At 45.2% G+C, this 14929-nt stretch overlaps 1 protein-coding gene across 2 annotated transcripts in view; it reads left to right on the plus strand.

Annotated features, from left to right (window-relative positions):
• FARSA (phenylalanyl-tRNA synthetase subunit alpha) overlaps nt 1–14929 on the plus strand; it is a 111772-nt gene that overhangs the window by 28133 nt on the left and 68710 nt on the right. For both annotated transcript variants that reach the window (XM_078684775.1, XM_078684782.1), the window contains exons 2-8: nt 828–965; nt 3599–3697; nt 4681–4799; nt 10602–10694; nt 11939–12067; nt 12574–12689; nt 12836–12920. In XM_078684775.1, the coding sequence (XP_078540901.1) occupies nt 828–965; nt 3599–3697; nt 4681–4799; nt 10602–10694; nt 11939–12067; nt 12574–12689; nt 12836–12920 (779 nt within the window). The remainder of the gene's footprint in view (nt 1–827; nt 966–3598; nt 3698–4680; nt 4800–10601; nt 10695–11938; nt 12068–12573; nt 12690–12835; nt 12921–14929) is intronic.

Below are 14929 nucleotides of genomic sequence, written 5' to 3' on the forward strand. Positions count from 1 at the left end.
AATATGTTCTATGTGCACCGAAACTGCCAAAGCGCAGGTTAGAACTGGGGTGGGTTTCTTCATACCGTAATCTTCATGATTATATTTTGCTGCCATGTCTATGAAATACACCCAAATGCCTGTAACTACCAGCCACTGAAAGACCAAATAGTTCAACTCTCCAGAAAGTCCATCAACTATCTGACATCCAGCCAATTCATGTTGATCCTCACATTATCCTTCCATAGGAAACCATAAAAAGGAGTAAGGGTTCCTCATATATTTATTACAGGCTAAACAGAAGCAGCACACAAGGCACTGGAATCGGCAGCTGCAGAAATATTATCGCGCATGAAGCCCGACTCCTACAATCGCTGGGAAGAAATGTTAGTCCTAAAACAGTTTGAATCTCACCAAATGCCAATTTAGTGACCACATGCTAGAAATAGACTGACGCTAATCAACGCAAAGCCAGAGGATGGAATCCTTAACCTATGTGACCATGTGAAGTAGGGACTGAGCTACTTTTCTTCCATAGTGTCCATCTTGAAAAGGCATTCAGGGTTCTTACTTCGACACAATATGCAGAAAAATTATAATTGTTTGGAATCTGAGACAAATGCCGGATAGACTAGTATTTAATGTATTTCACATTTTTACTTTGGAAACAATTATCGTGCTGTAATCCTTTACATGAGGGGGAGAGGTCTGGTTGAGAAGAAGTATTCTGAGGAAAATAGGAAGCAAAGGTTTCTGAATAGTGACAGGGAGTGGAGGTAACTGAAGAGAACATGGGAAGGGTGATGTGCAGCAGTCCTTCTCTGTATTTACCTATTTCCCTGCTACAGATTATCGATGCTGAGCAGCGCTCCACCAAGCACTGGGAGCTGACGGCCGAAGGGAAGGAAATTGCTGATGAAGGAAGTCATGAAGTTCGTGTATTTCAGAGTATTCCTGCCGAGGGCATGGCTCAGAGTGAACTGATGGTAAGGAATTGAGACGTTACATCCATGAGCTTCTTTCTCTATCAAGTGGTAGCCTGCCCCTCCTCACTCTGTCCTGAATACATTTAACCCTTCCCTTCTCTTAGGTGCCCACCCCCTCACTATTTAACATGCCTTCTCCCCTCCTAGAAACCTTCCTTTTTCTAGAAAACTATTCACCGCCAACCCATTTCATCTTGGTGTGGATTTTGACAGTGCAGCTATCAAATAGACCTATAGCCTCTCGTGTAGCTCATACTTCCATTTCTTCCGCTCGCCAAACCTTTTGATTCTTCCTCCTACACCTTTGCTTTTCTGCTGTGCCTCCTACTCATTTCCCCCACCTTTCTCATTAATGCACCCTGGGCTTGCCTAGAATTTAAAGGCTATTTGTTTTGAAGTTTTCTTCACCTTCACCATGTCCTCTTTTTGTTTCTATGTCACATAACGTTTGGAAGGCACAGGCTTCTTTCCAATAGCACTTAATTTTCATTCCAAGAAATTAAAGAAGGGCATTAATGAAGGCTTTATTGCCATCTGATCTTTTTTGATTTAGAAACAAACATAGGACTTATTGAAGTCAACGGAGCTTTCAATATAGACAGCCATTGGTTTCTTACATCTGTCTGGCTTTACTATCCTTACTCTGAATGGTTTGGCACACTTGTCTTAGACCAAAAGACTTTGAAGGTACTAGTTCAATATTATCATACACACCATTGTGTTTGTCCCTGACTCTTCTTACCCTGGACAACTTGTAAAATAAGATCTTGAGAGATTCCAATAATTAGGCTACTCCGAGGCAGAAGCTCAGGAAGGTCCACTTACTGATTTCCCACTCTGAGCCGCAGCAGAACACAAACACTTTCTTTTTCATTCACCTAACAAGGGCTTATGAGTACTCTGTATTAAACCAAGGCCACAGACATTTCGATATTCTAAATTGTAGTTTGCATTTCCAGAGTTAGACTCAAACACAGGAAAGTGCTTACCATTATCTGATATGGAGTACTTTTAAAGGGGAACATGACTCTCCTTTGAGCCCAACTTGGAAAAGTCTAAAATCTTTCATATAATATAGTTGAAAATTAGTTAGCGCAGCCCTACCGAAATGCAGATAATGCTTTCCGATCTCTATAAAGAATGTCTCAACATATATGTGAGTGCTAATTTAATTGCTAATTTAATATATGCACTATAAAAAAACAAATGCAAAAAAAACACAATTGATGGACGGAATGCTGAACAATGTCAAATAATCACCTCCAGTCTGAGATCTGGGCCTAAATCCATCATTTCCTTTGCTCACCATGCCACACCAGTTTGGACCCATTTATTATGAGCAAAAAACGATGGATTAAATCCATATCTGTGACTTTGGGTGAATGTTAGAAAATGTACAGCATTCCATCCATAATTTTTTTTTGGGTGATGCCATAGTCGCCCTGAGTGGGAAGGATATTTCCAGTCGTGGTTCCTGTGCTCACTGTGCTTCTGTATTCAAGCTAGCCTGCCTGATGAGTGATACCCCGAAACTGGCCTCAGGATTCATGTTTCTGTTCCAGGGAGGACCTGGCCTGGTAGTTCAGGCTGGACTAGTCGCAGGGGGAACAGGTTCAAGAATGATTTGCATATGGCTATGTCCAAACTCTGATGACAAAGGGAGCAAAAGAACAATGGATTTAACCCAGATCTGTGACTGGGGGTGAATGTTTGACATTGTCCGGCATTCCGTCCATCATTTTTTTTGTGTTGCTACTATAAAAACAAAAGCAGTGTGATCCTAGGGTCTTACCTAGGAAAACTGCCTTATGATTAGGTGTTAGTCCTGCCACATTTTTCTAGATTTTCCTCCCTCTATCTGGAGTTGGGCATGGAGTTATGTTGGTCTCTTGTGTTAGGTTTGCACGGATGGGAAATGCAACAAAGCAGCACTAAGGAAGTTAGTATTTTTATGAAAAATTATATTCTCAATTGCAAGGCTAAATGACGTAGCGCAGACTGTTACACTGAATAGAAATCTCGGAAGACTACAACAGCAGAGAAAATGAGCTTCAGTCAAGATGAGAACTTTTGGCGAAGGTTAGCGTAATATAATCAGCTGGCTCCTACACTTATTTTCTGTAAAGGTGGTGGTGTAATTGCTAGTCACCGTCTTGATGATGCACTTGATCTGATAAAATAAATGGGACCATTGAGAAAACATCTTTTTTTTGTTGTGAAGCTTTGGTAAAAACTGAAGATTTGCTGCAGAATAACACCCTTCCAGGCACAGCAGGCACTAGACAAATGCTGAAGCGAGATGCAGTGAAACTGAAACAGGTTCCATGAAAAACTCAAAGCCTTTATACCACTTGATGTAGGTTTTGTTGAAAGGACAAAAACAGTATTCTTTGTTGTTCTGTACTTATTTTATTTATTTTGGTATAGCACATGACTCTCTCCCGGAGGAGTATCTCTGTGCTGTTTGGGGTGAAGGTTGTTTCCTGTTTAACACTTTGCTGGACAAGTTTGCTAACATAAAGTGGTTGGACATTGTGTCATTTGTCTGTGCTACTAACTAACTCTATTAATATAAACCGTCTAAAATATTTTAATTTCTTCCTTTCACCCCCTCCATACACCCTGGGATTTAGAAACTGCCAAGTGGAAAGGTTGGCTTTAGCAAGGCCATGTCTAATAAGTGGATACGTTTGGATAAGAACGCAGCAGGCGGACCACGGATCTTCAGGGCGGTGAGTGCGCTCCATGTGTCATCCTCCCAATAGGGTCACCTGTTACCCTCCTTCGCAAACCTTTGTGAATTCATTATACAATAACACTTAATTCTCCTTTCATTTACTGGGTTTGATGCATGTAAGTCCACCAAATATTTGAATTATGTAGACAAAATGAAAAAACTGCACTTTGCTGTAATAAACAAACGCACTGGTCTACAAACCTCTTTAAGGCACAATGGACAGACTAACTGTTCAAAAATGTTGTATGCCAAAGCTGTCAGTGTGGATGTCGTGTGAGATTGGGTTTGTATGTAATCTTTGGAAATTTGTTGCTTCCATTTTGCTCTTAAGGCAAAGTTTGTGTCTTCCCACAGATGTTTGTTGTGAGTTAGCTTGCCACCGTGGGGAAGGCAGGAGCAGCACGCAGAGTATTATCTTTTCTGTTTGGAGCCATTAATGATTGTTACTACATTGGACCAGTAATACTTGAAACTGTGTGCGGCCATATTTACTACTACGTAATTGATTAGCTTTTTATTTGGTACCACTGAGACAAACAATGATGCATAGACTGCTTCGTACCGCTGATTGATATACTGTCTGTTATGATTGATGCTTAATATTGCTCTGTTCATTGTTGCATGTTGCAATAATTGGAGGTAGGGGGTACACTGGCATATTACTGTCTGAGAAGATGGATGGTCAGTACTGTTTGGGGTCATGGGCATGTGCTACGTATTTACTGGCACGCTCTTGTTCTGATCCATCAGTGAGGACGCTTTACTGACTCCAAAATGAGAAACAGAAAGAAGTCAGTACAAGTAATATGTACTCCAGAGTATATGCTTAGCGGACCCTCTCTCTAAAGCCCAGGACGGATAAGTCCTGCCGATAACTGGGCGTTGGAGAAAGGGTGGGCAAGGTCCAGCCCATTGGAGTTGTAAATATTTGTTTTCATATTTTCTCTTCTCATTTGCCTCACCGCTCTCTACCTGTAGGTTGACAGTGTGGATGATTCAGTAAAGGAGAAGCTGCTCCTTGTACTGCAAGGCAAGGCGGAGATCCTGGATGAGAAAGAGAAGAATGAGTTGAAGAAACGCAAGCTCCTAAGCGAAGTGTGAGTAACACTGTTGTGCATAAGAACCTTGCACATCTGACTATTTCTCAAAAACAGTTTTAATATATAATTCGGTGGTATTTTTAAACGCCCCACTGTGAACTGATTCACTTTCTGGTTATTTTTCGATGATGGAGGGGGCTCAAGGAATACTTCATTGTATCAGTATGGATATTTGCAATTGTCTTTGGCCTGCAGATTGTCTGTTCTTTTCAAGTTGCAGCATGCTCTGTGGATTGCAGCAAGAGGGGTGCAGTGTTGTGTTTGTGGTGTGTTTGGACTTTCTTGTAGATGCACTTGTCGAGTCAGGCAGATTGAAGGTGTTTGGATATTGCCTGGAGCACGCGGATTGTTCTCAAGCGTGGGACAACCCCCACCTCCCCCGCTGCAGCATTTTGCATTCATGTTTGTTAACACTAATCCTTCCTAACAGATCATTCCTAAATGATCACTGTTAAGAATTTGGGATCTTAGCGCATTCAAGGGCCTAACCGCTGCAAACCCATAAACAACTGAAATCAATGTCCTTTGTGTTATGTGGCCCAGAACCCTTCTGTCCACATTACCTGGAGCCACCCTTCACAGTGAGGCATCTTTCTGGGTTTAGGTGCATTGTACCAAGAGGGACAGCATAGATGTTGTCTTAGAAGACCAAACTCGCCAAACATTCCACTGTGTAAGTAATATTTGAGAAACCGTTTTTGCCAAATAACAAGGCTTTGTTGCATCACTCTTCTTTCCTTAGTCAAACACAGCAAACATGAGCTAGTCACAGTATGTATCTCAGGGAACCACTGAACAGTAAAAATGTAATAACCTGGCATAATAAATTGTAGAAATGTACTATAACAAACAGTAGGGAAGATCCAGTACCAACGCCTCATCTACCCCAACTCCATAACTGTGCTTACTAATGCTGTAGGCAAAGAACTTTAGGAGCTGTGCTGTGGGAGATTGTGAAGAGCTGGGACTTATGGGTAGTGTACGTAAAGAGTCTACACTGGTCCGATGAGGTGTCACTGGGCATCACCCACTGCTACGTGTAGATGCTGTGAGAAGTTAGCATGGGTGGACTGCATGAGAAATAACTACGGGTGAGCAGTGTGGTGTGGTTGTGCTTGTAGACTGTGTGCATAGCTGGCTTTGGTGGCCAGTTTGTAGAGTTGGCACAAGAGGAACATTTGATGACATTATTTCATTTGGCAGTGTATGCAGAACACAAATGTTGCTGTGATGGTAAGTTTGTTTTGTAGGTAGTATGGGAAATTAGTTCTGGTGGGCAATGCAAGGAGCTTAATCAACTGGCCAGCTTAAGATGCTGCAAGGTGTGAAAAAGACAGATGTTGCACCTCTCGCCACTGACAAATAATTGTAGAGGTATTCCTATTATTAAAACTCGGATGCTTATCTTTCTTCTATATAAATAAAAATGTTTGTTTGTTCAAAATCGCAAATCTCCGAAAGTTCTTCACCGATTGCTTTGAATTTTTCATACAACGTTGGATTCGAATACGCGTGTGTTTTTATATACACAACGGTCGATTCGAATACGCGCATGTCAAATACGCGCGTGTTTTCAATCAAAAGCCTGAACAGACAAAAATGTAAATGTTTGTTGGTTCAAAATCTTAAATCTCCAAAAGTTACGTTGAATTCGAATACGCGCGTTTTTAAATACACAACATTGGATTCGAAATGCCTCGCAGAAGATCAAACTTAGGTCGCCCAACTCGCAGAGCGGAAGCAGTGCGACGACTAATTGCAAATTAAACTAAGGAAGAACGGGCATCAACTAACGAGCGAAACAGGCAAAGAATGGCTAAAATACGTCCCGAGGAAGCAGCAGAGCGACGTGCAGCCAGACTTGAGGATGCACGGCGATTTCTTCCTTTTCTATTTAACCAGACGGAGCCATAGCAACGCATGGCCGGGTACAGCTATCAGGATGGCAGACCGGGAAGTGGGTGGAGGGCGGGGGGAGGAGTTGGTTCACTTTGCAACATTAAGAAAGGACGCATAGAGATGCTGCGCAACAACTACAAGGGACGCATAGAGACAATAGTCTACATATATTAGGATGGACAGTTGGTGTCAGGATGGCAGACCGGGAAGTGGGTGGGTGGAGGGAGGGGGGGGAGTTGGTTCACTTTGCAACATTAAGAAAGGACGCATAGAGATGCTGCGCAACAACTACAAGGGACACATAGAGACAATAGTCTACATATTTTAGGATGGACAGTTGGTGTCAGGATGGCAGACCGGGAAGTGGACGCATAGAGACAATAGTCCACATATATTAGGATGGACAGTTGGTGTCAGGATGGCAGACCGGGAAGTGGGTGGAGGGAGGGGGGAGGAGTTGCTTCACTTTGCAACATTAAGAAAGGATGCATAGAGATGCTGCGCAACAACTACAAAGGACGCATAGACAATAGTCACAAAAATATATTGTATACCCACAAGCATTGACAAATTAAACATATTTGAAACATGCGCAACGACATCACTCCGTCACAAGACCTCTGCGACTCCCTCGCCTCGTTCTTCCACCGCAAGATCGCCGACATCCACAACAGCTTCGGCGCCCCACCCACGCACCCAACCGTCGAACCAACGCCCCCCACCGCCACCCTTCGCACCTGGACCACGGTGACCACCGAAGACACAGCACACACGATGAACACCATCCACTCCGGATCACCGACAGACCCCTGCCCACACCACGTCTTCAACAAGGCCGACTCCACCATCGCACCCCAACTCCGGAACATCATCAACGCCTCCTTCAACACCGCCACCTTCCCGGAGAGCTGGAAGCACGCCGAGATCAGCGCCCTCCTGAAGAAACCTACAGCGGACCCCACCGATCTCAAAAACTTCCGCCCCATCTCGCTCCTCCCTTTTCCTGCTAAAGTCATCGAGAAGATCGTCAACAGACAGCTGACCGCCTTCCTCGAGACGAACGGATCCCTCGACCCCTCGCAGTCCAGCTTCAGAGCCAACCACAGCACCGAGACCGCCCTCATCGCAGCCACCGACGACATCCGGACCCTGCTCGACAAGGGGGAAACAGTGGCCCTCATCCTCCTGGACCTCTCCGCTGCGTTCGACACGGTCTGCCACCGCACCCTAGTCCAGCGCCTCAGCAACATCGGTATCCAAGAGAAGGCACTGGAGTGGATCATCTCGTTCCTCGCCGGAAGAACACAAAGAGTCCGCCTCCCCCCGTTTCGCTCCGAGGCCACCGAAGTCATCTGCGGCGTCCCGCAAGTATCTTCACTCAGCCCCACCCTCTTCAACATCTACATGAAACCTCTCGCAGCCATCGCACGCCAGCACAACCTCAACATCATCTCTTACACCGACGACACCCAGCTGATCCTCTCCCTCACCAGAGACCCCGACACCGCCAGAACCTGCCTACACGAAGGGATGAAAGACGTCGCCGAGTGGATGAAGGACAGCCGCCTGAAACTGAACTCGGACAAGACGGAAGTCCTCATCCTGTGATCTTCGCCCTCCGCCTGGGACGACTCCTGGTGGCCCCCAGCCCTGGGCACCGCACCCAAGCCAACTGACCACGCACGCAACCTGGGATTCATCCTGGACGCCTCACCTCTCGATGACGAGACAAGTCAACGCCGTCTCCTCATCGTGCTTCAACACCCTGCGTATGCTTCGCAAGATCTTCCACTGGATCCCGACCGAGACCAGGAAGACTGTCACCCAGGCACTCGTCACCAGCCGACTGGACTACGGAAACGCCCTCTACGCCGGGACCACAGCCAAGCTACAGAAAAGACTCCAGCGCATCCAGAACGCCTCCGCCCGACTCATCCTGGATGTCCCCCGACGCAGCCACATCTCCAGCCACCTGAGGAACCTGCACTGGCTCCCCGTCGACAAGAGGATCACGTTCCGGCTCCTCACCCACGCACACAAGTCTCTCCACGACCTGGGCCCCAAGTACCTCGACGACCGCCTGACCTTCTACACGCCCACCCGCCAGCTACGGTCCACCAGCCTCGCCCTCGCAGCCGTACCACGCATCCGAAGAGCCACCGCCGGAGGAAGATCCTTCTCTTACCTGGCTGCCAAGACTTGGAACTCCCTCCCCATCCACCTTCGGCTGACCCAGGACCATCTCGCCTTCAGGAAACAACTCAAGACCTGGCTGTTCGAGCAGTAGCATACCCCTCCCCCCAAGCGCCTTGAGACCCTCCCGGGTGAGTAGTGCGCTATACAAATGGCATGATTGATTGATTGACTCTTTCCTTTCTCTTCCATTTAACCAGACTGAGCCACAGCAACGTATGGCTGGGTACTGCTAGTCCTCTAATAAAGTAGATTGTTTATTTATCTTTATACTAACTTGCTTAACATTTGTGCTCATACTTTGGTAGTAGTACAGTCCCTCATCTCGGAAATTGTACAATAAGTTTCTTATTCAAGTTACTGTACTTAATTTAGGATGTGTGCGAGGATGCTCCTACATGTAGACAAAGGTGCCTGGATCTTTCTTACAATTGACCACTTGTGCTGAGGTCCTGCATTTGTATTAAAGCAGGTGGTGGTGTGTACCATGCAGGAAACCTGCTTGGCTGCTCAGGGGCTTGCGCACCAGAGATATCAATCTGGACCTTTTATGGGAACATAAAACTAGACGTAAGATGCACTTCAATTTAGAGTTTGCACTGAACAAGAAAACCTAATGCCAGGCCCACTGAAAGGCTTGATTGCAGCTAAGTTAGTGAATGGTGGGGTAAGAATCCCCTCAAAGGGTGAATTAGTGGACGAGTGGAGAGGTCTTCTGAAATGCACATCTAGCTCTGGGGGCTTTGATGTCTGAACCCTTTGTACTTTCCAATAAATATTAGTGCCACATACTGAAATGAAACATACTTACATTGAGGCTCCAAAGTGGGAAACGGTCGGAACTACGTGGGCAGAGCCACTAGTGTTCCAACATCGTGCGTGCTACCACGCTTGCAATAACCATGCATATACGTAGTTAAGGCAGTGCGCGGTCTAACTGCTGCCTAGAAGGGGTGGAAGCAGGAAGGATTGGGAGAGGAGGCAGGACACGGGGAGGTAAGTGGGGCTGGGGCCGGTGTTTGAGGCGGTGGGGATAGTTTTTAAGGCTTGGGCTATTTTTTAGGGCTGGTGGATCAGGGAAGTTTTTAGGGCACAGGGGTGGTTTTAGGTCTTCAGGGGTTTGTGTGGCCTATTTAGGGGTCAGGGTGGTGGGCAGGCATCTGGATAATTTTTAGGGCTGGGGGTAGGGAAGTTTTCAGGGCTCGAGGGGGGTTGTTTTTCAGGAGGGAGGGGGTAGTTTTAGGTCTCGGGGCAGGGGTTGGGGGTAGCATTTGCCTTAAAAGTCTTAACCACGCATATGTCTTTGCCATACATGCCTTAACAACACACATTTCATTGTAAAGGCATATACGTGGTTAAGACCACGTGGAACCTGCATGCGTGGTAAACGCATGTGTGTTTCCCTCACACAACCCTCTAAAGTGCATTAGCAGGCTACCTGGATGTGTTAATGAGCTGATAGGTTTTGTTGCCAGTGATTTCATGCTGAGGGATCCCATTTGTCACAAAGCACTGTATGCTTTCGCCTTGGTCTATACCTCAGTTTTCGGTTAGCCTGTGTCTTTTATCTTCTTTCCTGTTCCAAGGCAACATTGTGTTGACACATTTTTATTTACTTTTATGCTGTCTCTGGACTATGTGAATATTTTCCAATTTGTTCTCTTGAATTTGCTTTCTGAGTTCTCTCTGCCCGCTATATCTTACTAGGACCATCAAGACATATTGGATCCGGAAGGGCAGTGCCTTCAGCACCACTGTAGCCAAGCAAGAGACTGACCTCACTCCAGAGATGATAAGCAGGTGAGACTATTCAAGAGCCAATCTCGGAAACTTTCAGAATTAACGGGTGAGGTAACTGACACCATTCACACATCATTTAGGATTTCATTGTAGAAAAGAGCTTTTATCGCCCCCCCACCCCCCAATACATGGTCAGTACGATTGCCAACATTTCTATGAAATTTAGCCTTTTCATTGGCCTGCTCTACTGCTTAAGAAAGCAAAATCTTTCTTTGGCTAGCAATATTGTTTCTATTAAAAAAAGTAACCCTTGCATTGTCGACTCCTGACCTCTTTAAAGAACTGTAATACTGTGCTAACCCTGACGTTTTCTGAGAACTGCACCCTTTCAATGACTAGCTTAAATTTTTTTTTATTTGAACATATAGCTTGTCAGTGGCCATTACTCACTGTTTCTATAAATTGAAGCACTTTTATTAATCCATACTTACCCTGTCTAGGAAATGTAGCAATCTCATTGGCCCATGTGGACCTTTTTTGTAAATCTAATCACATTTATTGTTTGGCCTTTTTTCTCACGCTGTGGACTTGGCCAAGGTTTATCATTCCAATGGTGTAGGGAAAGTTGAGCGTGTGCTAGTAATCTCAGTAAATATTTGCAACCAGGGTAATGTATGTAATTAAGAGATTCAAGAGTTCATTTTATGGGACGTGTGAACAGGGCATCTGGCAAAAAATTGGTAATATCCCAGCTACCCACCTTTAGCATCTCCTACCTCATTTAGGGGTTGGAGTAATGGTGAGATTCCAGACTGGAGAGCCATTGCTAGCTCTACTGGCATGAAAACCCTTTCGCCATTGTCGAGGTTGGCTTCTCTTATGCCACGTTTGCCCACTTTCTCGGTCCACCATGGCAGTCAGGAAAATGCAAACATGTTCCCCAGGCATTGGGATACAACTCAAAGGGCATTAGGAACATTGAACGTCTGTCTTTAGAAAAGTGCCCTAAAGTTTTCAGGGCTCCTGGGGCATGGTAGCGGTGGTGCCTTTTCTGTCCCAGCCGTTTGGCCTCAGGTTCTGATTTTTAATGCTTCTGACATTTAGAGGAATGTGGGTCTGTTTAGTAGGTGCTGAATAGGTTGGTGGAGTACTCATTATTTTACAGGTTAAGAAGGTATACAGCCAGTGCAAAGGGTGAGAGTTGGAAGATCAAGTGGCCAATGGAGATTTTGACACTCTTATTGGGGAATACTCTGTACAGCACCCTGCTGAACCATACTCTTCTGCATTGCTTTCCTCCGCAGTGGCTCCTGGCGTGATAAGAAGTTCAAGTCGTATAACTTTGATGCCCTGGGAGTCATGCCAGAGTGTGGTCACCTCCACCCCCTGCTGAAAGTCCGCACCCAGTTCCGGCAAATCTTTCTGGAAATGGGGTAAGGGGTTGCAATACATTGGAAACTTTATTTCTTCCCATCCATTGCAGTTGCATGATCAGTTAGATACTTTGCACTTTAGTCTGCAGAGCCCAGCTGGGTGGCAAAGTACACAGTGTTGCCTGAGCCCTGCTTATACAATTGTATTAGAGAAGCAAAATGTTATGCGTTTTTTTTGCTTGGTTTTGATTTATTCCCCTTTATCCTGTAGCACAGACTTACTTCTCTCCTTGTAGAGGTGTCAGCGCCCTTACGGGTGATTGTGCGCTTTACAAATGTGGACTTTACTTTTTTACTTTTACCACTGTCTGTTTGCCGCTGAACACCCTCTGCCAGTAAAAAATTGTGGCTGGGCACTGGGAGTTAGGGTTTATCAGACAGAAGTCTTAACAATTAGTAGAACCCTCCAAATCCACTCATCACGCTTTTGCTCATTAACAGTTCCCTGTGTATGAAGTTCTTTCTTCTAATCTTTGTCTGCCATTGCTTTTATGTTATTTTTCTAGCTTCACAGAGATGCCTACCAATAACTTCATTGAGAGCTCATTCTGGAATTTTGATGCACTGTTCCAGCCTCAGCAGCATCCTGCCCGGGATCAGCACGATACCTTTTTCATTCTTGGTGAGACTTTCCTTGGTGTTAGCTTGGTTTCTAGATGCACATCCTGGGGGTTTGTCTAGGGGAGTTCCACAAACTCCCAGGGAATTCTCTTTGGATTACACCAGAGTGGAGTACACTGCAGTAACCACAATTTCCTTCACACCCAGATCCAGCCGAGGCCTCAGACTTCCCCATGGAATATCTGGAGAGGGTAAAGAAGGTTCACTCAAAAGGAGGATATGGATCTCAGGGGTAAGATATTGTATCACGTGCCAGTGAGCGAGACTTAGCTTGAGAGGCAGTAGCAGGTATACTTGCCCTGCTGACTTAAGCGCACTGTGACACACTTCACTTTGTGGAATTTGTTTGTGTGGCAGATGGAGAAGATGCTGCATCCAATCAGTGCTTTGAAGCAGTTGACTCTGTGACTACGCTCTATAAAGGGTACTTACTCACCCTTGCAAAATTGTCCATCAAAAACATTTCGCAAAACTGCAATTCCTCATTTTCATATAGGATGTGGTTGCACATCATGAGCCTTGCTAAAGAATTAGAAATATAACGCAGCTTAGCAAATTCTGCTCAAGACAAGGACATTCTTTTTTTAAAATTATTATTATATGTTTACTGTATTACAAGAAATAAAATCACTGCGTCTTATTATATCAAGTACGATAGGGTGTGATTACATGACAGAAAAGAGAAGGTCAACATAGTACATATGAGGAGAGGTCTCTGACACGTAAAAATAAATATGCAGCACATCCGGATATCAGTTCAGTTGAGACCTTGGCTTGCAGGGAGTAGGCGGTCTCTGTGAATCGTAGAAGGTAACAACGAAAGTGCGCCCTAATGTCCTTTGGGTGGACCATGGAGTGTATCTCCTCTGCATGGTGTTCTGCCATATATTAGTAGTATGATGTATCTTGAAGACGTCAATGTTTTACAGTGGGTGGCATCCTCTGCATCCAGACCATAACCACTCATCTTTTTGCCAGGACCATTACCATGGATGCCAGGCGCCAGATTGTAGTAGATAAGGCAGAAGTGTTGCCCAGTAAAGCAACCAAAGGAGGGGGATCTCATCTATAATCTCAAACACTCCTTGCTAAAACAGGCATACAATTCCAAGACTTGTAGGAAATTTGCACCTGCTAAGCCACACCTTGCACATGCACTCCTCTGACCAGCACCAACATTAGCAATATGTTCAGTAGGGTAGTAGTATTGATGGAGGTGTTTAAAATGTATCAACTTATGCTTGTAGTTGAGTGGTGAATCCTTTCCCTCTGCTCAACAGTTAGTCCAAATCTTATTGAGAAGTTAGGGCCCAAAGAATCCTTCATCCTGCGTTTGGCCTCCGGGAGAGTATCAGCAGAGTGTGGAATGCAAAAAGGATATTGAGTGCCCCATGTCAGCCCTGACATACACAATGAGAAGAGCCATTTCTGGTGAAGCCTCAGAGAATGTGGGGAGGCCTGCTGTGGCTGCAGAGTGCAGTTTAAGGTAGCATAGCACTGCTGGAGATGTACTGCCTTTGTGTCGACAGAAGCTTTGCATTGATAGAAAGATGCTGTCTTCAAACAGGTCGCCAATTGTTGTCAGTCCCATTGTGCGCACCAGTCCCTTCACTACTTTTTCCACAGTGGGTGGGAACAATGGATTGTCTGCTAGGGGTAGTAGAGGTGAGTGCAGCCTATCCAGTACCAGTAGTTTTGCTAGATCCCATCAGGCATGATAGATCGACAAGATCATTCCACGCTGTATGAGGCAAGCCCTCACTCTCCCTAAAATCGACTGGGTGAGGGGATAGCGTGCTCAATTTTAACTTGTGCAGTTGTTACCTGAGATGTAGCTCAGATTTCAAGAAGTGTGCATGTGCAACTAGATAGTATGTTTGAAAGTCCTGAAGAACGAGACCACCTGCCTGTAGCAGTCTAGTGAACACCTCCCAGCGTACTCGGGTTGGCCATTGCATCATCCTAGCCGTAAAGGACCTGGTGCAGCTGTTTAAAAAGTGAAGCAGTAGAGAGACTGATATATTTGTGAATAAATATAGAAATTTAGATACCACTAACATCTTAACCAGGGAGATTCTCCCTATCAAAGACATGGGGAGCCGAATCAGTTTGTGAATATTAGTTTTCTGTTTTTCCAGCGCTGGGTCAAAATATTTTCTTGTTAGATCTTGGTTATGAGTAACCTGAATAGGTCTCCACTGCAGGGGCTGTCTATTACAGGGAGAACGTTGGTAACTGGCA

The sequence above is a fragment of the Lissotriton helveticus genome, chromosome 1_1 (assembly GCF_964261635.1).
Source record: "Lissotriton helveticus chromosome 1_1, aLisHel1.1, whole genome shotgun sequence".
Taxonomy (NCBI): domain Eukaryota; kingdom Metazoa; phylum Chordata; class Amphibia; order Caudata; family Salamandridae; genus Lissotriton; species Lissotriton helveticus.